This window comes from Anomalospiza imberbis, chromosome 3, assembly GCF_031753505.1.
Source record: "Anomalospiza imberbis isolate Cuckoo-Finch-1a 21T00152 chromosome 3, ASM3175350v1, whole genome shotgun sequence".
Lineage (NCBI taxonomy): Eukaryota > Metazoa > Chordata > Aves > Passeriformes > Viduidae > Anomalospiza > Anomalospiza imberbis.
The window spans coordinates 84653470-84681384 of NC_089683.1; the positions used below are offsets into that span (position 1 = coordinate 84653470).

At 39.9% G+C, this 27915-nt stretch overlaps 1 protein-coding gene and 1 long non-coding RNA gene across 2 annotated transcripts in view; one reads left to right on the forward strand and one right to left on the reverse strand.

Annotated features, from left to right (window-relative positions):
* Nucleotides 1-23753, reverse strand: part of KCNK5 (potassium two pore domain channel subfamily K member 5) — a 34759-nt gene extending 11006 nt beyond the window's left edge. Inside the window, exon 1 of the mRNA XM_068185489.1 lies at nt 23365-23753. Within this exon, the coding sequence (XP_068041590.1) occupies nt 23365-23550 (186 nt within the window). The 5' untranslated portion in view covers nt 23551-23753. The remainder of the gene's footprint in view (nt 1-23364) is intronic.
* Nucleotides 23385-27600, forward strand: LOC137471301 (uncharacterized). The gene is made up of 3 exons (XR_010997516.1): nt 23385-23524; nt 24195-24680; nt 26308-27600. It is a non-coding gene; the product is annotated as an uncharacterized lncRNA (long non-coding RNA).
* Nucleotides 27601-27915: the final 315 nt, after the last annotated feature.

Below are 27915 nucleotides of genomic sequence, written 5' to 3' on the forward strand. Positions count from 1 at the left end.
AACCTGCTGGACTGAGTGGCACACAGCTGCCCTTCACAGCTAGGCAGCTAACAACGTGGGGGAGATGGCCAGCTCTACAAGTTATATGAACCCTGGGTATAGTGAACCACAAATAATTTTCCAGACACAGCTGACACCCTCTTCCTGTCCCTGTTTGCACACAGCTATTGGCCATTAGCACACAATTATCTAAGATCTACAGTCCAGTCTTCTAAGTTACCTTATGCCTGCAATAAGTCTGAATGCACTATATGCATTCCAGCTGCAGGAACAAAGACAGTCACAAAAAACACTTTGGTACTGTGGGAAATATGTAGCTGCTTTCCAAGCAGCTTAACTTTTGCCCATACTAAAATAATTAAAGATTTTGGCTTAAAACAAAAAAACAAAACAAAACAAAACAAAACCCCAACCCCCCCCCCCCCCCCCCAAAAAAAAACCTCAAAAAAAAGTGAGTGGGCACTATACAACTGAACAGCAAACATGGTTGTGTTTTTTTGCTTGGCAAATCTGTTAGGATCTAATGTCAGAGATGCCTTTATTTCATACACTAGGATACCCCAAGGGTAGAATGCCCCAAGTTGGCTGTGCTTGATTTCCTAAACTACAGAAAACTTCCACCAAAAAGTCTTTGGATTGTAAAATATGAGGCAAGGAAGAGGAAGAAGAGGGTAGATGGTGCAAGTGTTAGTATCTTGAAAGATACCTTTTCAAGTATGACCAAATGCAAAAGCTGAAAATAACTAACTCATAATTTATATATTGCCTTAGGTCTCACCTCAAGAAAGTTCATACTGATAAAGGCAGGACTGTTTTAGGTACCTGCCACTTGAATCCCCACCATGAGTAAGAGTAGGGGTGGAAACTTCTCAAAACAAATTTTAAAATAGCAAGGAGAAGTCTTGTCCCATACAGGTCACACACCATGACTGATTTTATTCTAAGAGTTAAAGAATGCAAGAAAATCTTAAGATACTCTAGTAAGGAACAGTTGGGTCTGATGACAATAAGCAATAGGAAGAAAAAAGGACTTCTGGGGTACTTGTGGCCAGATAGATACACCAGACTGAAGAAAGAAGACAATAAACCGGCTATATATAGACTAGAGCAACAGATCCTGCCCCACAGGCACCCGATTACATACAGGAAGAACAGCCAGATATTGCTCAGAGTCAGGTCTCTTTAGAAGAGGCTAAAGCCTCCCATGTTATTCAAAGCATTCTCCCGGATCTGAGGTATAGACCTAATGTCAGCTTTAAGGTTCTCCTAGTGGTATGAAAAAATGTCTTTTGAAATGCTGTTTTTCCACAAGAAAGGAGATGTAATTGAACTATTAAGCCTGAAATTAGACCCAATGGCTTTCATTCTACTCTCAACAGTATTACAGTGTGATGAACAATCACAGCTTGCGAAATGCGGAATCCATTAAAGCAAGATCTGAAGCATCCTTTGAGGACTCCTAGGCTTTGTACTCACTTCTGGCTCCAATAGAACATAGGAGTAATTTTGCTTCTTTCTCAAGTTCTTTTACCAAAGTTGTAAAGATTTAGCATAATGAAAAACACTGAATTTAGGATCTACCAAGTACTTTAGAGACTTTCTTACAAGGAATAAAAAAAGTTTACCAGCAATCTTTTTTTCACATTGACATCTAAATCTTTTATACAATTTGAAGAAAACAGAGAAGTGCAGTAGTTACCTAAACATAGGTACGTATAATACTGACAACTTAGCCAATCACAATAAAATTGTCCAGGGTAATAAATTTTAAATTTAAACTATCAGATGAACAGTATACTCCTGTTCATCTTTAACCAGATTTCAGTTTTTAACCAAATCCAGTAGCAGCAGGGCTAAACAGATAGGTGAAGTGGTACAAGCAATTGTATGAACAAAAAGCCTAAAGGAATTCGTAGTGACTTTAAAACTACATAAACAGTTAAAATCCATGCCATGCAAATTGTCCCTTTTACTTGTCCCATATGAGTTTTACAGTGATTTAGGTTTTCTGGCTCCAGCTATAAAGTTACAGTAGCAGTCAGCTGTTTATAATAATCATATTTTTAAATGCAATAAAAACATATTTAATTGTTAATGGATATCTTTCCAATAATAAAAAACCAGGTCAGATATACATTACAAAGTTCTGCTGACCTGAATAATATTGTCTCAGGATTGAATACATGTATATATAGAGAAAAGAAATCCTCTCAGCTAGTAACCCTTTTGAAGGAAAAATGCCTGTGGGTGGTCACAGCTAGACTGACAGGACAGCATCCTCAGACTCATTATGCAGACAGGCAGCACAGTGGCCATGGCCAGAAGTTTCCTGTCCTGTTGTCATATTGCACTTTGATGTCTGCTTATACATTAAAAGCAGCAGAACCTATTTCAAAGGCACAGTCTGAATTTTTGAAGTACTTTATAGCTAGATCAAGTTGTAAATTCACAGTCAAACTAGAATATATTAATCCTTGCTTACAGCTGTCATAGCTCAACTACTGAGTAAGTTTCTGTGTTTAGTTGTTAAACAACAGATATATATCTAATGTAATATTAAACACCGTAATTTATTGTTCTGAGTTATAGTCACTTGAGAAAGAGAAAACAACAACAAACAAGGTAGATATTGAAGGTGATTGGCTTTCACTCTGCACCCCCAATGTGCCCCAACTGAATGGAAGATACTGTCCATCAGAGAAAATATTTTCCTCTCTGGAATACCTTGGCAGCTTGGGCTTTGGGTAGGGAAAGGCAAAGTGAAGCCAACTATGCAACTAATGATTTTACCAATGAATAAAAAACTCTTTCTCCCCAATTACTTTTCATGTCTAGATATATGAGGTGTACACAAGTAGTGTTTTATTAAAAATTCCTATTTGGATTCTTAAAAGACTTCCTAATAAATGATATATTCTTTCATCTTTCTTCCCAACCTCAAAGACAGATGCAGTACTGCTAAGAAAATCTTGCTGTACCACGCTGCTTACTTTGGTAGCCAGAGACACAATGTGGCAGAGCTACAGAAAGCTGTGAGAATTCACATACGGTGAAATGATTTCATTGAGGCAGCAGAAAGATCAACTATTCCCATGTCATCTTTAGGATGGCTGCTATACACGTGTCAGTGAACAGAAATGGAAGCTCATCACTTCTTGGAAAGGAAAAAAAAAATATTTAAGGATTAGCATACAAAAAATCCACACAGCCTAGAATACAAAACAGCAGCACCTTATCTGGACACACATGTTTCTGCTACTTGGCACCTGGCACCTTTAATATGTGATCTGCCCAAGGCAAGAGTCCTCAGGAAAGCATGGTAGTAACCATCCTCCCCGTCTGAGCAGCTCAAAGCCACCAGAAAGGCACACAATTGTGGTTCCTGCCATCTTTTTTCACTTCCATCTCTAGTATAATGACAGACTTACCTTTACGGCTTGCTTGGACTCAAGCTGAATCCCACTGGCCCTGGCAATATGACCAGGGCCAGCACACAGAATGGACACAGCCAAGTGGATAAGCCTTTGAGGCTGCCTTTGCCACTTGACAGTCTCTGCAGGATTACACGAACCAGCAGGACTTAGAATAGCTGACCTCTCATTTTCCTCTCAGCATTATCTATGTTTGCAGTATGAATTTCATGTTTGTCAGGGCAAGAACCATGCCAGATGTAAAAATAAGTCTTTTAGCTGAGTCCTGGATTTCCTACTTCTCTTCTGTGGGGAATGGTTTGCGACCTTTTTTGAGAAAGAAAAATAAGACAAATGAACCACATTGTCTCAGTCTGACAGGCAACACCCTTGTGTCTTGCTAACCTGTGAAATTTTTACTGTCCTTTACTGACCTATGCAGAGAGTTGAGCTGGAAGCAAGAGGTTGGGGCAAGAGGTGCAGGATATGAGTCAGCAGCACCTGCATTATAGAAGGATGGTGGGAATTAATAAATTCCACATTAAGTGAAGAGGACATCAGTTGACTACACAAGTCTGGTTCTGGATCAGCTAAGCATAAAGGAGTGAATACCCAGCTGGCCTATATTAAACTAGGTTCTGCAAGACTCTTGATAATCCTAGAGCTTGTATAGTCTGTTTTAACAAACAAAATACAAGGCAGAAACAGCTTGTTTCTAAAAGGACAATGGGGTTGTGGATGGTAGCTGCCTACCAAAAGGTCAAAGTTGAAACTGAAGCAAAAAATAGGAAGTAGTCATTGAGGGAATAATATTAACTTTCACTTCTAGAAGAATAGAAACTTCACAAACTTCATGCTTATGTTGACAGATGTAAATAACACACATTACCAAAGAGTACATGAAGATTATGCAAAAAACTAGAGAGATCACTAGGACTATACAGGATTCCTTCTTCCTTATTTATGAATTGAAATAGAAGAAAAAAATAAAAACAAATCCTGGAAAGCAAGTGTTCTTCCCCAGGTTTACATTCCTATGAAGATCAACTACAAATAGCAGGGGAAAAGTTTTCCCCTTGCTGTCATAGCCAATTACTTTATAAATGCAGTGCAAGTGCTATTGCAAGTGCATACATATTTTGCATTTTTCCATCATCAGTTTAGTCTTTAAATACAGTTCTCTTATCAAAGGACAAAGTTTAAAAAATTCCTAGTAGGGGAAAAAAATCCTGGCAAAATATGGATTGACATCCTTCAAGGGAGGAGTTTTTTCCAACAATAGCAGGATTTAATCCAGAATGAGATGGTATTTTCACACTTCTGTCAATACAGCAGATAGACTATTATCTTCTCACTTTTCCACAGTCTTCGGAGAAAGAAGAACTAAAAGAAGTTTTGTTGTTTTCTCTTTAACTGCTTCAACATGTAAGTGGTTTTTGTTTATTTGTGTGCTTTTAATAAGGCAATTATAAAAGTTATTTAAATTTGCTACAAGTGACTTCAAATGATCCACCAGTATCTTACAGCATACAAAATAGAAAGGTATATGTAGAGTTTGAATGCATTGTATATAACACACTTTATCCAAAAGGTTATATAACAAGATTTTTCTGCAGAAAATTTTGCCTATTCTTGTTGATTCCTCATTTACCCAGCCAACATCTGAATGTTTCATTCTGTTCATGCAACAGTGCTTCTCAAGGCATGAATTAATTACAGAACCAAGACACTCTTACTGCTTTCTCTTCATTATGCTTTACTTTGGTCTGTCAGGAACTTGTGCCTTCACCTAAGCAGAATTTTTCTTACTTAACTGAGCCTCCAGCACACGCCACTTCATACAAAGCTGTCCCTACATCTAAGCCTGACAGTTAAAGAATGCATGTAAATACATGCCCGGTTTTCACTCTGCATAGTTCTGTGATACAACAGACAGTAAACTAGGCATCATTTTTGGCTGTTAGTTTAGAACACAGAATACCCAGAAGGTTTCTTTAATTGTCTTGTTCTTGATTTCTTAACAAAGTCATTTTGTCACAATTCGTTATTGATTTATATTTAAGTGGGAAAACTCCTATTCCGAGACTTCAACATGGCTGGCACTTCTTTTCTTTTACAGCAGTCTTTCTAGTTTTATTGCAGTATTTTATTATCCCCATTTAGATGGAGAAAGCACAGAATGGGATACCTTGTCCTTTACTGGACTTTGAAAGCAGTAATTACAGTGAAAGTAATTAAGTACATGCTATGAAGAAAACTGTGGATTAAAGCTCAACATCCCTTTTAATTTACTGATTAACCAGCACAGAACAGGCTGTCCAGTAAGAATACCAAAGACAAGAAACTACCAAACAAGATACTATCAAACACAGAGAAACACAAAAATGGTCTTTACTAGAGAGAAAATACTCTTGACTAAATAACTGCATCTGTGCTGTAAAGAAGCCCTGTCTATGTCCTTCAAAGGGCATAACTGAAGAGGGATTAGAAAACACTGACATCTTAATCCTACACACATACCTTTACACTTGAGAATATTCACTATTTTAGTATAATTCTGAGGAAGCTTCTATAAGGTTTATTTACGTTCTCAGAACTGAGGAAGAACACTGACATACCCCAAAGCAAACTGGAACTGCTCAACATGAGCTCCAAAATCTTTCTGCAAAAGAGTTTGTTGGATCCTATTTGCATTTGAAGTTCTATCACAGTAGCTGTTCTTAAAATTCCAGAATCACCTGTAAATGCAAAGAGTATTTAAACAACAGCATCCTTGCTATGGGTTAGTGAATCCATTGTGTTGTGTGGCCACACTTTGGTAGCTGGCGGGGCTATAGGGGTGGCTTCTGTGAGAATCTGCTTGAAGCTTCCTCCATGTCCAGCAGAGCCAAGGCCAGCCAGTTCCAAGACTGGCCAAGGCTGGGTCTATCAGAAATGATAGTAACTCCTCTATAATAATGTAGTTAAAAAGGAAAAAAATGTTATTGCTTGATGTCACTGCAGCCAGAGCAGAGAGGAGTGAGAATGTGGGAGGAACAGCTCTGCAGACACCAAGGTCAGTGCAGAATGGGGGCAGGAGATGATCCAGGCTCTGGAGCTGAGATTCCCCTGCAGCTCCTGGTGCAGACCGTGGTGAGGCAGCGTGCCCCTGCAGCCCAGAGAGGTCTCTGGGGATGCAGAGATCCTGCAGCCTGTGGAGGAGCCCCACACTAGAGCAGGTGGATGCCTGAGAGGAGGCTATGACCCCGTGGGAGGCCTGTGCTGGAGCAGGGTCCTGGCAGGAACATACAGACCCATGGAGAGAGCTCACTCTGGAGCAGATTTCCTGGTAGGACCTGTGACCCCATGGGGGACCCACACTGGAGCAGGCTGTGCCTGAAGGACTGAATCCCATGGAAGAGTGACCCATGCTGCAGCAGTTCAGAGAGAACTGCTGTCCATGAGACAGACTTGTGCTGGGGAAGTTCATGGAGAACTGTCTCCTGTGGGAGGGACCCCATGGCAGAGCAGGGGAACAACCCCTCTCCTTGAGCAGTGGCAGGAGCGTGATGAGCTCACCATAATGCCCCCATTCCCTGTCTCCCTGAGCCACTGAGTGGGAGGAGATATGGCCTGTGAAGGAGGGAAGGGTAAGGAGAAGGTGTTTTTAAGATTTATTTTACTTTTCATCATCCTGCTCTGATTTTGTTAGTAATAAATTCAATTAATATCCCCAAGTTGAAACTGTTTTGCCTGTGATACTAATTGGTGAGTGATCTCTTCCTGTCCTTATCTCAACTCACAAACCTTTCACTGTATTTTCTCTCTCCTGTCCAGCTGCAGAGGGGAGTGATAGAGAGACTTTACTGAGTGCCTGGCATCCAGCCAGTGTCAACCCACCATATTTTACTATTGCATACAGTCTCCAGGACCTTCCAAAAATGTGTGTGAGTGAAGTTTTTCAAAAGAATTTGTGTTTAGATACAATGCCATTATAAATAAAACTTAAAAGATAATACTGTCACATCTCCCTACCTTAATTAAGGCTAGTGCCTTAAGAATCTGTCCTGACTTTGCAGAATAGACCTGCTTTCTAACTATTTTGCAATATGGAAAAGAGTTTTCCCACACCTTCTCCCAGGTACTGATGACAGTATTTTTCCACCCTTTCTCTTTAGCACCATTATTTTAACACAGCAACAATTACACATATGTTAAACAATGCAGGAAGTTCTTCAGTGGACTGAGTCTTAAAAGGAACAGAGTGAAAAATTTCTATCTGGGCATTTCAGGGTTTTTTCTCCTGGGTTTTATGTTTTTGCAAGTGCAGAGTGTCTGTGGGAATAATGGTAAAATTATGAATTTGTAACAGAGACCAACCACTTGACTTTATTAATCCATAACTGCTGACAGTGACAACGCAGTGAAGAGAGGAAATAATTGATTTAATATACAAAGGGCAGTCTCATTAAAAACAGTAATACAGGCACAAGCACCTCTCTTTGTCTCTGTGTCCTCTTACTCTATATGCTTCCTAGTTGGCAAAATGAATGAGGGTAGGGAATGCACATTTGTCACAGAGAGAAACACTCCTTATTTCAGTCTTTCAAGTGCTCATCTGTTTTCTTGGTTTTCAATTAAATTTTAATCAGACTAAGTGATCTTTTAGAAAGGCAATCTGTTACTTAACTCATATTAGACAGCAGAAATCATGCTCTTCAAGTACAATCTCAATTTATTATCCAGAAATAGCTCTCATTAGTCAAGAGACAAGAAGGGGGGAAAGATTTTACATACAAATTTAGAAGATATATGCTCTACTCTGGTTTTAGCTTGTTATCTGAAGGCCATGCAATAAATAATGAATTTAGAGGAGATGTAAAGAACCATCTCTTTACATACCTGAACACATAAAAGTCTAATTGTGGCTTAAATATAATATTTATGAGTCTGGAAACTTCAGGGCACAGTCCAGTGGAAACAAGTTGTGAGTTTACAGATAAATTAACTTCACATCATTGTTTGGAAACAGAAAAGGTAAATAATTCTGCCAGCTATTCCCTGCTTGAATAGATGATCAAAATTAGACAAAGCATGAGCAGCATGAAACAAGATACATAAGATTTGACAATAAAAATTTTATACCACTCTCAACCCACCACCTCCTACCCCCAAATTAAAACCAGACATTCCCGTGCTGGCCATTTTAGTAATTAATATAGGTGTAAATGCTGATCACTGCAATGAATTCTACTCTATCTACAAAAAGCCCATAGGGCTGCTTCTACTTGGAGAAACAGTATTGCGTAATGTTCTCCAAGATTAGCTGTTCAATCAGTGCTGGTAACTAGCACCACCACCTTTTCCTTCCCTCCAAGGTGGACACAAACATCATAAAGTGTATTGATGTGCTTGAGTTTTGCAGGGAAAATTACAGCTGAGTAATAAACCTAATCAAGAGAGCTTTCCTGAGGATATGATTCTTCCCAAGATGCAAGTGCACATTTTTTTTTGTGTGTCACTTAGCATGGAGAACAAAGACTGAGAGTTTTAAAGTTAGTGGAAAATATCCTGGTAAACAATCCCCACTGAAATGATGAGAGAATTATCTCCTATGGGACAAACAAATGTGTGGAGTTCAAACTTAACCCTCGTAGCTTCCCAAATTCTGCAATATCTGAAAATGAATAGAAAAACAGTAGTTCCAGGAAAGGCTCTCGATTTAATAATAGAAAGTGCCTGCCTGTAGAAGAGAACCACAGAAAAAACATTTGACTTAGTTCAATTATAGGGAGAACAGACTAGCAAAACACAGTTTAAAACTCATCTAGTTTCTTTAATTTCCTACTTTAGTCTATGCTGTAAACATAAATTCTCCTTGAATTAGCCTGCAGTAAGAGGAGAGTTCCAAAACTTCTGTATCTTGAAACTGGACCTCACTGCCCTTGAGAATAACATACGTTTTGTCATCAATTTTATTTAGAGAAGATAAGCAAGTTGTACTGGAAAAATAAAGGGTAAGAGGAGATAGCGATGCTTTCTTTTTACTGTATCAGAAATTAAAATGCAAGACCACAAGCAAAAGCCATTTAAACAAAAAGCCAGTTTGGTATAGGAATAAACAACAACAAAAAAATAAGCCTGAATGAAACTAAGCTGCAAATTAAAACAGGCTCACAACCAGGCAATATCTGTTAATCAAAGCATTCAGCATGGTATAAGAACCTCCCTGCCTAAACCAAGGTCCAGATTAACAGTGATTAGTTTAGCTAATGTAAATATTTCTGCAATGTGGTGTTAGAGGTAAGATTTCAGATCTGGAATCCTTACTACTACTATAGTGCACAGTGGAGCATATTTTTGCCCTCTAGAAAAATCCTCTTAGTAAGAGAGAAGGAGAGAGACGTTGGGAGAAAGTGTTTACTCTTTTACCATTTTCCATGGCTCCATTTAAAGGCATGCAGGAGCTCTTCCTCAAGGATGGACACAATGCCGAATGTCCAAGAGATAAATGGTGAAGAGCAAAACAAATTACTTGTAAAGAAACAACTCTACTGCTAAATAGAAGAATAATACTTTTGCAGCACAAGCTTGACTTATTTTTTCTTCTGACAGACTTCTAACAAGAAGGTCTTTAAGTAAGGTTTGAGCCATACAGGATACATATAATTTCCTTTACTGAATATACTAGTGGTTCTACAAAGTGGATGCATTTCCCTACTAACTTTGTGAAGCCTTATCTTAAGGCCACATTGAAAAGAAGTACAAGTCAAGATGACTGATTTAGTAATAATAATTTGCACTCCTTATTTGTACCAAGTGCTATTCTACTACTGAAGGTTTACAAATGGCTGTTACATCTAGAGCTAAAGACATAACACAAGAGAGCTGTCCTCTTCGGATTAAGCAAATTTTGCATGAAAATATTCCATTTGACAATGGAAACAGAACACAAATCTGAGCAACATGGTCAAGTGAAAGGTATCTCTACCCATGGCAAGAGGGTTGGAACTGGATTATCTTTAAGGCTCCTTCCAACACAAACCATTCTATAATTTTGTTCTTCTGCTTTGTAAGAAGCAATGCAAGAGTTACATTTGTCTTTGCAGCTTTCCATCATAAGCATCTCTTTGACAAAACTGTGTTTTAAAAACAGGCAGTATAACACATTTTCAGTCAAAACACACATATGTGTTTTCAAAAAAGTACTCACATGGTGTACATGAGTGCTTGTGGAAACCTGTTGTAGTCTGCCCAGACATGATTTGGATAATGCTTATTGATTTCATGGTCTGCAACAAGCTCTATGTTTTGCCTTTCTTCATCCTCATGGAAATTTCCCATTGCTTTCCCACACTACCTTCACTGAAATGAATGTCCTAAATCTGAGGCTTCATTTTTCATGTAGTAAAATTCAAGAATAAAATCACAGAAGGATGTTCAGCCCAAACAGGGTTGGACCTAAGCACATTTCCTCACTAAGGCAAATTGAGGCCAAGCCAGCATTGTTCACGTGAATTGACAGAAAAACAGAGTAGTCAGGTCTTTGGAATATTTGTTGCTCTTTCTATACCATGAAATCAAGCCTTGAAGAGAAAGTGAACTTAACACCACTGATCAGAAACCAAGCAGTTTTAAGATGCTACATGTTGAATATTGAGGGGTTTTGGCAAATTGAACCATTACAGTTCAACAAATAAAGTTTTCCCTCATTACCAACCACTGCTACACTGCTGCTAATTTCTCTTTGACATAACGACTAGCTAACAACATACTAAATTAGAGACCTCCTGGCCCAGATGTGTAAAATAGAAGACTAGGGGTAAACTACTGTGATGAGAGAATTAATTAATTCTGCAATAAGCCCTCAAGTTTTGGAGCAGTTTCTATTTTAGAGTGAAACATGAAGTCATTGAGATTTAGATGGTAAGAGTCCACAAAAAAACAATTTCAACAACTGGAATTCTACTTCTATTATCCAGTTCAAATAGGTGTTACTGTTTCCTTTGGAAAAAAAAGGTCTAATCTGTAGGGAAATTAACCTCTTGGAGGCATGTCAATATTTTTACAGCATACACTGTTTAAGACTTGCTTGTGTATGATGTATAGCATGGACAGTTAATTTTCCCATAAGTCATAATTCATAGGACAAACAATGTGAGGGATATTAATGGAAAGAGATCAACAAGGTTATTTCCTTTTTGTGACTTTCTGCAGAGTTAAATAAGTGAAACTCTTAATTCAGCAAATAAGTTAACTGGAACTATTTTGTCATTGCAGAATTGAATACTGAAGCTTCCCTATTTGTGATACTTGCAGATCCTATGCTTCAGCAAACTAATGTTGCTTAATTTTATTTCCCCTTTTGATTTCTGTGCAATGGATGTAAATACCAACTGTTTTGAAGAGGCATCTGGATTTTTTGACAGATCATGACTACAGAATTTAGTACTTTATATGTATTTTTCCCCTATTAATTTCAGGACTAGAATCCAGTTTTATGAAGTACTTAATAAACTATTTTGATGAAAAGCATATTCAGTGCTTTACTACCATTCCTTTGCTCTTTTGATTAATGCAGTAATAGAAATGTTTCCTTTTCACTTTCCCAAGTTCCATGTACAAAATGTTTTGAAGACAAATTAGCTAAAGGTTATTGCTGCAAGAGAACTGCAGCTGTTCTGCAGATGCTGAGTGCCCCTGCTTTTCATTGGCTCATCAACATTCTCATTCAGAAATAAAACCTATCAGACTATGTCACAGTTTTCATTAGTATACTTTAATTTGGTGGACTTCTGTTCCAATATGCTTATAACACACTTTGCCTTGGATGGGGAAAAATTAAAAAAAAGTATTTAGACAATTTTTATGTTGTATCAACTGAAATTAAGACACTGGAATAATCTGTAATAACAGATTAGGCTTCCTTCCTATCTGACTACATACATGGTGACTAATGTAGCCAACTCCCCTTTAGAAGGGCTTTGGAAAGTGCTGTTGTCCCCATTTCAGAGATAAGAAAGTGGAAGCAGAAGAGTCAAGAGTTTAATCAAGCCCTCACACCAGCTGGTGACCTATGTTAGGCAGGGTTAGGACCAGTCAGTGTTTGCATGAGACTCTTGCAACAGAGCTGCTACCTATTGCATAAGCAGATGGTAACCCATGGAGCAGTCTATTTCCAAAATAATACATTTCAGTTCAGTTGCAATTGATTTAAGTAGATTTAAATGAAACCAAAACAGTCCTATTGTCAATAAAAACAAAGTTTATTGAGACGAATTTATTAGATGCAGAGGGGTTGGACAGAAAATGTTGATATTACACAGGAGAAGTAGAAGAGGAAACTGAGTTTAAAATGAAGCTTCCCGCCACCCCCTCCCTCCTAACCTGCCATGCTCTCAGTGTATAAGAATAGTTAATGAGGACAAGTCGAAATACAAGTAATCCAAGCTTGACAGCTTTGCTTACAGAGGCAATAAGCTTTTCAACTCAGCGAGTGAATTGAAGCATAAAGTAACACTGCATACTATGTTCTCTCCCATTTATAGCCAGGCATTAAAACATGCTTCAGGTTATGAAATTCACAGAAAGCTACTTGTTTAGAACACTCTAAAAACTGTTCGGTTTCTCAGGCACTAGGAGAAAAATGCCAAAGACTTTTGGTTTCACAAGCACTTCTGTATTTCACCCCCATATTTCAATACAACTTTAAAGGTCTTGTTTCTCTTAAGACATGTTAGAAACTGCTGCTGAAGCATGCTAGTAGCATCACACACCTCATTTCCTATTTAACAACCTATCGTAACAACTTAACTGTCTGACAATTCAGTGAGCTTACACATGCTAGAATAAAAATCTTGCTTGTCCCAACAGCATCAAATAAAAAAACTGAAAGTGATCAGACTTGGGTGGAGCAGAGTACTACTTGTAACAACATTTTTAATCAGGTAGACTTTTGAACTACAGAACAGGAACAAGAAAAAGACACACTGTTGGCTATTAACTCTTTAGGGCAGTACCTTTACTTAAGCCACCTTGTTAAGCCAAACAACCAACCAGGTTTCCAGGATCAACCAAAAACTTTTCATAACTTCAACCACACCAGTCTATCTCCCTATATCATTCCTGTATCAGGCAGCAGGAGGAGGAGGCAAGGCAAGGCATGCTTCCAATGTCAGCAGAGACAGGATGCTTTGTATGACTAGCAAGGTGATGGGTTTATCTTAAGGGGTCTAACAAGGGCAAAAAACCTGCCACAGAAAGGCTCTTAGCTTTGAGACTTCTGCTATTATGTATTTAGCTTTATCCAGGGCTTAGCCTGAAATAAAATGTTTTTATGTTACCTACTATAAATCTCTTCAACACTAGATTAACTGAAGACTGATCTTTGAGGAGGACTGGGGAAGGAGTGACGGCTGCTCTAAACAAATGTTTTCAAATACAGAGATCTGCCGGCACAGAAAGAAGTGTGATCAGTAAGTGAGGTAACAGACCAGGAAACAGTCTGACCTAGACACTCTTCAGACTGGTAACAGCTTGGTTTGCCTAGTTTATTTCTTCTGCTGGGTGAGTGTATTATACTGGCAATAACATCAGTTTGCTGCTAAAAGCTAGCCACACATTAGAGTATTTCTTAAACACAGTTGTGTCAGCATATATACAAATACTTTTTTTTTTTTTGCAGTAATTCTATAACATTAAAAACCATACACACAACATATGCACTGGAACATAATCTTCTGCTATTTTAATAAATTTGGCACTACACTAACAAGTACACAGAAGGGGCTTTCTTAACAAGGGAGCTTCCAACCACTAACTGACAGAAAGCAGAACAGATACTGCTTCAATCACTCTCCAATAATCTTTTCAGTCCTGTACCACATCTAGTTCCTGGTCAAACCCCACAGGTAAACTAGAAATTGCATCCTTGTAGAAAGGATTTTAAGTAAGTGAAAAAGCAAGCTTAGTCAATTGAAAAATCTTTCCACTTTAAAACTACCATGCACACTTTCAGATTCATGAAATTTCCCATACATTTGCAGGTTTCCCCAGAACAGCTAACACAAGACAAATTGCAGGCAAAGAGTAATTTAGAGCACTGATGTGTGGCAGGTAATTAACAGACTCTGTGCTCCATCACTTCTCAACTGTCCCATCCCTGAGGATGCACGAAAGCCAAACCACTTTGTCATCTTCTTGCTACTGTATTAAAGGCAAGAGGTATCAACAGACAGAAGTACCATAGTTGTTGCCTTCTGCTACTCTTTTCCTTCAGCAACATCTAGTACCTTCTCTGAAACTGAGACAGAGGAAGCACTCATAGATTTCTAAGTAGAGAACCCTCAGGCTTAAAAGGTGCTCACATACAAGATGCTAAGGAAATCAACAAAACCACAGAAAAGCTGCAGTTACCTCAAATAAGTGAGACAGTTTTTCCAAGATGCACAGAATTCAGCTGAAAACACCTACTCAATATCTAGTGTGAAACTACTTTATAACAGAGTTTCTCCACTAGAAGACAAGAAATAGCCAGCTGTGAGGACATCTGTCCAAATAACCAATTGTCTAATTGTAGCAGAGCTGAACAAGAATTATTAAAACATGCAAATAAAGCCAAGGAACTCTCAAGTTCGAACTATATTTTACTTCCCCTAAATATAAGATAAAGACATCTATTCTCATTTCATTAATCAAGTTGAAAGCTTTACGACCTTGCAGAGACTATGTAACAACTTCATGAAAAAGCACTGTTATCCTATAGTCACAGTCCAGTTAAGACAGTACCAGAAAATCTAGTATTACTGTAACAAATAACGTAGAGACACAGTAAAGCTGACTACTGGGTCTGCTGCTAAACAGAAGCAACTTCAAAATTATTTGCTCTCTCTCCCTTTCCCTGCCTTCCACCTGAAAAGCCATGAAAAAAGTTGGAAGTGGGCAAGTGGTATTTTAAAATGGCAATTCACAGTGCCACAGGTGGAAAATTTTCAGAATGCACCGATAAAAATAAGAAAGAGTGAAGCATAAACTCCAGTGCCCTCCAAAAACCCTTGTGCCAACAAGGCAAATGTTGATTGCCCTCTGTCATCCTGCAGTCATGTACACACCACTTAGACAGGCCTGAAGCCTTAACTGGCAGGTTATCATAGATCAACTATTTAACTTGATTTTAACATATTTGCATTACAGTCTGTAGCTGGTTAACAGCAACTATAAGAGCTGAGCATGTGGTAGGCTGAACGCTCCAGCCAGACTAATGCAAGACAGGCTAAGGGAGAAGTCAGTATCACAGTCGGTATCCTTCTCTTTGTTCAGCTGCTTGGCTTCAAACACCTCCTCTGTTTCTTTGGTGCCTGGAGGAGAATTAACCACCTTACTTCCATTATAGACCAGAACCAATCTACTTACAAACCACCGTTTCTCTAGCAAGGGACCAAACATGATTCTTGAGCAACTTTCCTCCAAAGCTTTTTTACTCATTTGGAGTAGGCAGGGAGTAGCAAAGAAGAGCACCAATATGAGCATTTGGAGGTCACACAGAGAAGTCATCACTGAAAATCTGGTATTTTAACCAGGCAATCAAAAATACTGTACCATATCTGACTTTGCTTTCTACCTCAGGACCTTCACAAACCTTTGCAGAATTATTTTCAAGTTCCATCAGCTATTACTCACTCATTGCTACTATGTGACAATCTTGTGTCTTATTTGCAGTCCAAATGAATGTTAACCGTCACTGTTGTTAGGAAGTATCAGAATACAGAGACCCGTGATAGGTCCAACTGTGACATTTTTGCACCTCTTGCAACCTCAAAGAGACACACAGGTCTGGGTTTTGTTTCTCAGCAGTTGGAAACTGCTTAAACAGTATTTGCAAGATGCTGATACAGAATAAAGTCAATTTAGGATTTTCCAGTTTGCTCAATCACAATCTGTGTCTACCTTTTCATTAAGGCAGAAATATAGTCCTACAGACTGGCTGATCTGTAGCAATTGACCCCACAATAGATGTTAAAAACAATTGGTCCATTGTAAGAAATACTGCAGATACACATATGGTTAGAAAAGGAAACACAACCTATCATTTGTTTCCTATTTTCTTTTTATCACTCATATTTCTTTCTCGTAAGAAAATACGTGCATGAGGTTTGATTTTAAAACATTTCAGAAGCTATTTTGCACCCAAGAGTGTATTTGATCCACTCGAGTTCACACAACACAATGCAGAGAAAAAAAAAATAACTTCCCTACTGATTTGACTGAGCTACTAGGGCAATACATGCCTAGAAACAATCTCTCCTGCTTACAATTCAAGTGTTGGTAAGTACACAACTAACAAAATAAAATCTAAACACTCCAATATAAAGACATGGTAATATCAGATGGAAGGACACAGAAAACAAACAGCCAGCCTGAAGTTCCCTGCTAAAGAAGCTGGTGTTTTAAAGAAAAGATCTAGTAATGCTGGAACCAGCAGTGCTGATGAGGGACCTCACAGAATCAAGACAGAAAATAAAGACAAAGCTCCTTCAAGCCCAAGGCATGCCCTCAGCAGACAGAGCTAGCAGAAATGCAGAGTATATATTGCATGCTTATTTTAAAAGTCCAATTGGCCTCAAAGTGTGGCTCTCCTGAGGATGTCTGTAGCACCACAGGTGGTGGTTCAGGATTTTAATTTAACTGAAGAGTGCAACTCTTCCACTTGTCCTTTTACTGCATTCTGTTACATACTACAGAGCAGACTCAATTTTTGATGAGCTCAGTTTGGACTAAACAAAGCCCAAAGACATACTACTCTTCCAACCTACTTCAGGAAGAAAGTTAACTACATGTTCCTACGTATTCAATCCACAGAATCAAACAAGTGCCAGGACAAAATAAAACCTCTGCAAATCACAGGCACTGTGATCAGCAGATCTACAGCACCAAAGTGCAAAAGCATTCTTCTTTGCTCCCCAGCTGATCAGATTATTTACTCTCACTTGTACTCCAGCTTGTTTCTGGGTTGTGTATTATTATGTTGACATCTAATTGCACTACCAGCAAGGAAAACAACTGTTCTGAAAGTCAACAGCATTCAGAGAAAAGCAAAACAATTCATTTTGTTTGATTATTAATACATAGCAAAAAAACCTATTTGTTTTTTAAAAGGAAATCTGTACAAACTCATCCTTACACTGTATCTTCACTGGCTACAGAAGGTATCTTGCAAAAAAAGTATGAACCAAAGCATAGAACAAACTGTTGATAACTTGCAAAACTACTTGCATGCCACGGTCTCTAGAGCAGAGCTTGCCAAAAACACACCTAGTAGCAGAAGGTAACATGTAAGGTAACACAAAAATTCAGTACTAAGGTAACAGAAGGACAGCATATTAGGAACACTCAAAGATTAAGTTCATAACAGGAAAAAGGAAAAGCCCATAGCAGAAAAATTATGGCTTCTGATCGATTGCTATTGCTCCATCAGCAGAGTTGCAGTGTATGCACTATCAGCTTTGTTTAACTATGTTCCAAGAAAGTTCAAACAATTTAATAGTTAAACAGGGAAAAAGAAAAAAAAAAAAAAAAGAAAAAAAAAAGAAAACAACAGAAAAGCATGCCTGCTTACATTAGGTTTCCTGTGTAGAAACACACAGAGAAAAGCTGTGGGGTAACGCAGCTGGACAGCAGGAGGAATTTCTTTACAGAAAGGGCTGTTCAGCATTGGAATGGATTACCCAAGAAGGTGGAGTCACCATCACTGGAGGCATTCAAGAAACAACTGGACATGGCACTCAGTGCCAGGGTCCACTTAACAAGTTGGTGTTTGGTCAAAGTTTGGACTCTATTATCTCAGAGGTCTTCTCCAACCCTAATCATTCTGTGCTGCCTGTCCTCAATTCTTTTCGAATGTTGCAGTGGCAGTACCCGTAAGTCACACTCTGAGGCATCTTAGTTGGCCGTGGACAGTGGTCCTACATTTTCATCTCAGTTCATCGCTGCTGAATTCAGACGATGCATAACTAAAGATATAGCTTTGGAAAATCTAGGAATACCTATTTCACAAGCATAAGCCTTAATTTACACTGTCAAGTTTTTATATGAAAGATATTAGAATTAGTTAACAACTTTGCTTCATTGGTAGTCACTTGTCCTTGTCTAAAAGTTGCTCAGCTTTACTTTGTTCAGCCTATGAAAAAGGCTTCGCCTTGAAAGAGACAAGTCAACTGCCATTCCAGAAAATTATTTCAGCCCCCTGTTTATCCACCCCACCTTCAATATCTTCAATGGAAGGGATCAGGATGGTAAAGAGCAAACAAACAAACCCAAGTAAGTCTAGAATCTCATTTATGCATCTCCTGAAGAGCACAAAAAAGGGAAAATATTATGAAAAAGATGCCCCTATTAACTTTACACTGAAAAACAATTTATTCTACAAAACCTAAGCAAAAGCCATAATCTCTGTTATATGTTGAAAAAAACATTGAAAATCTAGTTCAAGTTTTTAAGAAAACTTTAGTTTTTCTAGTTTGCAGACTGTCTAAAAAGTATTGCACAAAGATTTAAACCTCGAGGTAGCAGCTTGAAAATAAAGCAACGTGGCAAACAATGTTCGGAATCAGAGAATAATCTTAAATTTTCTCAATTTAAGATAAATTCCAAGAATATTCAAGCAAGCTTCACTATCTTCAAACACAAACCAAAATCCTGGAAATGCACCTGCAGGTACTTGTGAAAAGTGAAGACACTTTAAAAACTAGGGGAGAAACTACTATTAATCCACTTAACTGTTATTTTCTTTAGAATAAACCATGTGCCATGTATAGTCCAGCAGCCATCCTTACAAGCCTTCTAAAATGTTTGCTCACAGCACTGGGCTTTAAGTCTAAATATTTAGGTTTCTAAAGTTATATCTCAGGCCTGTTTAGAGTCTTGTACGCTTTTCAAATAAAGGCGCAAACTATTTGTTCTCATACTCAGTATGTTTATCTGCTTTCACTAAACACAGGCAGCAGTTTCTCCTTTCATTTTATTGCTGTTTTGAAAGTAACCAATATTCACTCATCTGCAAATGATTCCCTTTCTTTTCACCAGCCTTGATGTTTATCAATGGGAAGCATATAATTTTTCAATTACTCTGGTGGGCAAGTAGAAGATTTAGTGGTAAATAAGATGTGGCCCAGGGTAGGCAAACCTTTGCTCATGTGAATAGACATAAGGGTCAAGAGGGCACCTCCTTCCATGAATAGCTCCTTTATCATTAAAGCTGATGTTTCACAACCAGGATGGAGCAATAAAGAGTAAAAGTAAGGAACTGGAGAAGAGGGAAGTGACTGAATCACCTTATATTTGGAGTCTTCCAAACTCCCTCCTATAGCAGGGTAGATAAAGGTGTCATCACTGGATCCCTGCCCATAGAATTGTATCAACAGACAAAGCTGTTACACTACATTAAGATCCTACAATGATGATAAGTATTATATAGTGATATTAATACTAACAATGTTAATTTCTGCACAGATTCCAAAGAGTTATGACACATTTCTCTTCCAAAGTAATTGTACATAGTAGATGGGAGATTACACAGTTCCTTGTGTCAATACACAGTTGTGTCTGAGAATCTTTGGAGGCTTAAATAATGGGAATAATGTGGCATCTCAGCCACATTTATATCTGAGCAATCAGCTCTACCTAGAAGAACATGGACAGGCAGAAACCAGTCTATACACTGCCCAGGGTGAGTCACCTTTAAAATCAGGGTCTACATAACGTTACTTTGAGAAGTGTTTAAGTACTTTACCTCTTACAATTATGATAAATAGTATTGTACTCCCAACAATCAAAAGCAAATAGATTCTTCACACAAGAGACTCCTAAAAGTTGCTTTTAAGCAAGTTTTTTTAGGCATTTCTCAGGATGGAGGGAAAAGGCTTTCTTTTTAGCATATCCTACAATACTCAGATTGTAAATTTCTGCAAGTGTGTTAAACACATTTCAATAAACATTTATTGTGGTGTATTTCTACTGTAATACATTGTTAAATTTTTATTACATAATATAAACTTTAGACAGTATTTGACCAAATACAGCCCACTTAACAGCAGTCAAACTGTTGGTACAGAGATGCTGGTCTGTACATGAGCTGAGAATCTGTGCTGATAACCTACTTGTCTCTTTAAGTGCTCAAGATAAACACTACAGATCTGGCTTTGTAGTCATGCTACACAGTTTCCATTGCACTTACAGCTGGCATTAGGCTCAAAGGAACACACGAGCTAACCTGGAGCTAACCTGGGTGGGGAACAAGGGCGGTAGAGAGACCGGTCTCTGAATAAGTCAGTCCTTGTCACCTTTCAGGCTGCTTCTGGAAACAAAATTAGTATTGTTAGTTCAACTTGAACATTTCTTGGCATCCTTTCATTTTACCAATACCCATTTAAAATTCTACAGTTGGTGATATTTGCTGAAGAACTTTATCCAGTATGTTTTAAATGGGGGTCTTAAATAGAACATCACAGAAGTAACAGCAAAGCTCAACACAGCTCTGTAAAGTCACATGAGTATCAGTGGGGACCAAAAACAGAGTGAAAGAAAAGGCTTCGAGATGAAATCACCTATTAAAAAAAAGAGACAACAGCAGAAAAATTAGTTAAACCACACAAAATCACAATAACAAGTTTAGGGAGTCCTTGGAAGAAGCTAGAGGAAGAGGCTCAGAGGAACAAGATAGAAGTTGGGATGAGGATGGGTGGGGAGGTGTTAAAAAGCCCATTTTTCAAATACACGGCTTTCTGGTTGAGAATAGAGAATAAATTTGGAGGTTTAACAGGAGAAGAGGATGATCAGGATTTCTGAAAGAGATGCTAGCAATGCTTTAAAGATTCGGCAGAACCCAACAGAGGCAGCATTGAGTGGCTGAGAAAAGAAAACTACAAATACTACTTCTGACATACTTTGCAGCTTACTCAGGACAGAATCCTGATGTCCTTACATGATTCCCCCGAGCATCAGTTAGCTTCAGCTAGGTTAGATTTCACCTTGCCATTGTCCTCTGTCAGATATGACGCACTTCCCCCCCTCTTTCCCATCACTTCTTACATATAAGTCGAATACGAACAGGCACAAAACCACAAGTCTAAAAGAGAGCAGGCAGTAAAGTCTGCAGTTACCAATAAGAGTGAAGTAAAGGTATTGACATTTGAGCTAACCTGATCTTAGGATGACAACAGAATATCTATGTGGGATCATCAATCTAGCAAGTCTGGACATGGAAAGTAGGATAGGATTGGGAGAAGTGCCGAGGGAAACCTCAAACCACCACGTATGATACTATCAGCAGGGGCTAATGCATTGAAGAGGAAAGGCCCTCCATATTTTTTCATTATCATCTTGTATTTTAAGAAAAAATAAAAACCCAAAGCCAAAAAACCCCAACTTTCTGCCACTTCAGGATTCATTATGATATGCATCATGGGAAAAAACAACCAAACATAAACCCCCGTAATGATTCCCTCATACCATCATAATTTTCATAATAAATTAAGGCAGAATGTAGATTCTGCATTATGTCTGCAGCAAGTTAAGTGTGCCAGGCACATTCCAATCCAAACAATGTTTTTTTTCCTTGAGGTCATTAAAACAGGTTTGGGATATAATCTAGAGTAAGATTTCATTAAGACTCCAGAACAGCAAAAACATACGCCAAACACATAGTATGTCTTTCATTTTCCAACATCTCTTTATAATTTCAAGCCTCTATCCACCTGTTTCACTAAATACCACAGGCACTTAACAAGGCACTAAGATGGGAACAATAAGGACACTGCCACCAGAAAGCTCTGCTATCTGAAACAGACAGAAGAAAGCCACCAACCGAAGAAAGGGAACTTTAACCACAAACTTTTAGGATAAAGAATCTATACTCTTCCAAGTTTGCACAGTATCGATTACACCAAGAAAACTAATGAGCCACTTTGCCACATTCTTCTGTATTTGAGCATTTTAATAGACTTTTAGTTAATTTTAAAATAAAATATATTTTTTTAAATCCAAACATAATGAACAGAAAATCTACTCGGTATAAACATTTCTGAAATAAAAGTCCCAAATGGCTCACGCTCACCACTGGAGCCCCACATATCTGGGCAGCCTGTTTCATAGTTCATTACTGCTTACCACGACATTTTAACGGATTCCACATCTACAAGAAGGCACTAAGTTTATATTGCTCTCGGATTTAATACACTCTATCGATTAAGAATTAGGTTTGAAGAGCATTCTGCCAGATGAGCGAGACAGGACGATTATCAACTCCTTATGGCTTGGAAAAAAGTCCGTCTCCTAGAGTATAACAGCGCAAGAGTTGCGAGCATCCCTCCGTGCGAGCCGTGCACCCTTTCCCCCAGTTACCCCGACTCACCTGCGGGACCCCCAGGCATCTCTCTAGCATTTAGTAAGGGAAGAAATAAAAAAAGAGAAAGGGAAGAAAATCAGACCAAACACAAGAGGATCGAGACACTTGGCTTCACATTCCCTTCCTCTTAACACAACATCCATTGAGGCAGAAGGAACCACCTTGGGTGCTAAAACAAGAGGCGCATTCACGGGCGCCGGGTTGAGCAGCGGGCGGGAGCACACTCCGGGCGGCACCTCTGGGCCGCCAAGCTGAAAATCAACCCCCAGCTTCTTTAGGACTCAGAGGGAAAGAGAAGGGACGCGGACCCATTTAAAGGCTCTGTCATTAAGTAGTTAGGAAAGATTAAAAGGTTTCCCTACGCTCCCGCTCGAGGGACAGTTTTTCGGGACCGGGCTTTGTGAAGGCACAGACACGGTCGAGCTGTGCCGTGTCCCGGCTGGTTCCTCAGCCCGCCTGCCCACGGACGCGGGGCTTTCCGCTCCAGGGCGCCCGGCAGCACCTGCTGCCGCTGCTGGCGCCGCCGGCACCCCCCGACCCCAGCCCCTGTCCCCTCCCCGGCGGCGCTCGCTGTACCTGCAAGATCCTGTCCAGACCCTCTTGGCCCAGGCAAGGGAACTGCTTGAGCAGCTCCGTCCTCTGCCGCTTATAGTTGTCGGTAGCCGAGCGCCAGTGGGGCTCCTCTAGCACCTCGAAGATCGCCGCCCCAATGGACAGGTAGAAGATGATGGCCGAGGTCAGCAAGGGGCCCCTATCCACCATGGTGCTGGCGGTAGGCAAGGAGGGAGGGCGAGCGGAGCGCGGCGGGTGGGCGAGCCGGGGCGGGTGCGGCGCGCTGCGGCCGTGGGTGCCCAAAGCCGCCCAGTCCTTCCCCTGACAGCTCTGCCTACCCTGGCCGTCCGCCGTGCCTCCTCTCCCGGCTTCTGCCGCGTTCCCTCAGAGTCTTCCACACTCCCCTCCCACTCTCTCCTCCTCCCTCTTCCGCACCGCTCTACTCCCCCCGGGCTGTCTCCTTCCCCTAGTTTTCTCCTCTCCCTCTAGAGCAGCGATTTGAATCTGGTGCTCTCCCGCTTCCTCTCTTACCCCCTGCCCGCGCATGCGGCGCTGCAGCCTGGGCGCGCCAGGACCCGACCCGCGGCCCGGCCAGGAGCGGGCGGTCCCCGCGGCCCGGGAGGGCGGTGGAAGGGTCCGGCCATCACCAGCACCCGGGGGGCCGCCTGGGGGAAGGGGAGCGAGGCCGCGACCTCCGTTCTTCCCGCCCTGCCTGCTGGGAGCCGGTGTGGGGCCGAGAGGGCAGCCCGGCCCTGGCCTCTTCCTCCTGAGTGCGGTTGGTCCCTGCGCTCCTCTCAGTCAGGGTAAGAAGGGGTAACGTCGCTCAGTTTTTACTTGTTCCCTCGTGCCGGCAGGTTCAGCGGAATTCCTCGTTTTCGACGCCGGGAGGCTGTGGAACGGGGTCTGTGGCTTTCCTGGATGCGTGGAAGCGTTGGGGGAAGCTGAGCAGGAGCTTTGAGGAGAAAAGATAAGCGTCCGCAGATTTCATCCGTTCCCTGAGACGTCCGCACGTGGGCATTACAGATCTCCATTTCTTTCATTCTTTTGGTACCCTCAATAAATATCGCTATGTCCCTATCTGTGTATTTGGGAGGGACGGGGAAACACCGGATTTTTCCGTAAGATGCTCAAAACATCTTCCAGGCTGAAGCTCCTTTTGAAGCTCACCCTGTTTGTGAAGCCTTCCCCAGGAGCCGCTTAAAGCCACGCACAAGCCCTTGTCCCTCCGTGTTGGAATGGGGTTAAATGGGTCAAGGAGAGATACAGTGATGTGTTATGCACACTGGCAAAGTGCTTCTGGTGTGGACACAGTTCATCTTACAAGCATTGTTTTTGTAAAGGTAACTTGTTTTTTTCTCCTTCAGCCCCCACAACAGGAAGTAAACACTCAAAAAGTAAAGTAGTTCATATCAACTGCATCAAGATTTAGGGTGTATAGGTACTCAGCTGGAGTACACAAACTAAAAGGCTGAGATAAGACTGTGCAGACATAGTTGAAATGAGAAGAGAGGGAATGGAGGAGAATGGGAAAGACAAAGGAGAGAGGTAGAAAATATGCAAGAGAGTATGAGAAAACAAAAAGGAGAGCACATATACGGCAGAGGAACATGCATCGGTTAGAAGGTATACGGAGATACCTATATAAAACTGAATCAGGCCCAATGGATGATCCTGTGATATTGCCCCCTATGAAATCACATGGTCTTTAAGCAGTCCTTCCTGCTAATGTATATGGTACTCAATAAAAATACATCTACAAGAGGTTCCTAGCAGCCTAAAAGCAGGACTGGAGAAACCACAAAATCCACAAGCACGTTAAGTGATCAATTTTTGCCTGGGATTTTCCAGTTATTTAAAGGAAGCATTAAAAAGAAAAAAGGATTTTCAAACTGCAGTAGTTAAAAAAAATAATAATTTATATATACTAGAGGAAATAGCAAGAAAAAAGCATCATAATAAACTTTTTTTAAAGTGTCATAAACTATGCTAATTTTTTTATAAAGGGAAAAATGGGGGATGCTTCATGAAGTTGAAAGGCTGTAATTTCCTTTTAATTAAAAGGAAAAGAATTTTTTGATGCACAATTACCACATGAAAATTAATCCCAGGTGTTATCAGTTGGCCCAAGACCTTTGCAGAAACTTGAAAAGCCATTGGCCACAAAGTAATAATGTGAGCATGTGACATTTTCTCACTTGCTGATTTAAAAGTAAAGTTAAAAATTGTATGTAAGTACTTCTGGCAAGTGACTGAAAGAATTGAAGAACTTTGAGTAGGAAAATTATGATATAATTTTCCTTTTGGTGCTCTTGCACCTTCTTCTGAGTCACCTGCAAGTGGTTAGGTTATTCCAACTACAGCAGCAGTAGCCTGATACATTAAAGCAATGCTGCACTTATGTCTTCCTGACCCTGAGCATCTGTGCTTAGTAACTGGGAGGTATTTGATTAAATTTTGAAACTGTACTCTTCTCCATATGTCTTTAAGTCTCTAAAGGCCCATTTATTCATTGCAACAGTATCTTAAAGGCACAAGGAGTGACATGAATGACCCTTACCCACTGCAGTTACAGAGCACAGATGAGCAAAAACACTTTGAGGCATTTTACAGAAAGTTTGTGATTTTGATTCAACACTTCTACTTTCCACTCTAAACTCCCAATCACTGATTGCATAATTAGTACTCTCAGTAACTGACAGTAACTGAGTCAGTCCATATTTAAAAACAAACAAGCCTGTAAATCACATACCATTTTTCCCTGTGTTGAAATGCTATTGCACTTGTTAGACTGTCTCCTTGTGTTTTCTGGGTTTAAAAGAGGTGAACCTGGTAAGGAGCAACATCCAGAAGAATAGTTTATTCCCCAAGGAACCATAACCACTACTCCTGCAAGTAGAGGTGATCCACTGAGTATCAACAAACTTCAGGCACTTAGATATTTGACTTTGCTTCCATTGTCTTTTGCAGAACAAATTACAAGGTATATTTTCACATTGCTGGCCAAGTAGTGTGGCAAGAAGGAATGTTTTGTGTAGCTGGCCTCTCTTTGCACCTCCTCATCTAAAATGCTCCTGACCTCAGAAAAGATCCTATATCCTTTTATTCATGGCCCTATCCTCCTCTTTGTTTCCCTTGGATTAAACAGTACCCCGACTGTCAACCCACATCACCTGCCACATAGGCCCCACAGCTTTTCATGCTAGCTAAATTAATCAAAGGCTGGGATTATTCACTCACAGGCTTTTAAATCTCATTAAAAATCAAGGGAGAAACAGCAGAAAGCACTGTGGTGAGCAATACCACAAATATCAATCTTTTGTATTATTTGCATAGGACATTATTTCAGGCTGTCCAGTCCAAAAGGAAATCTCTTTCATTCAAGCTGTATGTCTAAGACACATTTGCTGTACAGATGTTTCCTAGGACAGCCTGGAATGAATGAATAAATGTCAGAAAATGTTTGAGATGGAGCAAGTAAAAGACATTATTTGGGCAAAAGAAACCTGTCATGTAGTAGCAAAGACTGCATGTTATACTGGGTATGAACTATGGGCTTCTCTTCAAGCCTCTGCCATTTTTCACTTAGAAGCCTATTTTTGGCTTGTTGATGACTGTTCTCAATGCCTGTCAATTCTGCATCCTTGATTTTTTTTAACTGTTAAAATTTACACACCTCCAACGTTGCCTTCAAGTGTTATGCATCCAGCCATGGATGGTTTAACTAAGTTGAGGGGTGACCCTGTGGTGACTGTCATGAGCAGTTTTGCTTCTTTGATGCAGTCCAGTGCACACAGAAAAGGTAAGGGTGGTCTAGAGATGATGCAGAATTTTATATGAGGCATTTGTGGAAAGTTCAAAAATTCTCCATGGGATTGTTCATACCTTTTGGCTTAAGTATTTACAAAAGCACATTTTATGCTCTGAATGTACAGTAACACATAGTAAATCATAATAAAAATAATAAAAACCTTTACCAAAACAACCTGCATACCACTGCAACAGACTTCTTTACCCAAGGACAGATAATGAGTGAACAAACACCACATGACAGATGTTAGTCATGCTGCTTAATGAATAACTGGTGATGAGTACAATACCTGTGTGGAATGGCTGTAATATGTTCAAGGAAAAATATGTATTTGGATCATCTGTTTTTCACTGAGGTACCTGCAATGCTCTAGAGAAATGTCTTCATCAGGAAGAAGCCTAGGTATCAGGAAGAAGCCTAGGTATTCCAACAGTTTTTCTGCATCTCTTTCCTTTCCTCAGCCATCCATAGCAGTCACTGGATAATTAAACATTTTTCCTTCAAAATACTTTTAAAATAAATACTCTGGCCTTGTCTTTCTGTTCCACCATGACCTCACTGGTTGTGCCAGAAGCTTTATGGCAGTCCTTCATGCTGACATTCATGTCAGTGATCTAAGTATTTCAGAATACAGCTCTACAAAAAAAGACCGACTTGTACAATGTCAGTCCTGGACTGGCTTTTACCACCATGATACCCAGAGGACATTACTCTTCTAGATAATATGCTCAAGGATAGCTGAGCACCATGGTAACAGAGTCAGTGAA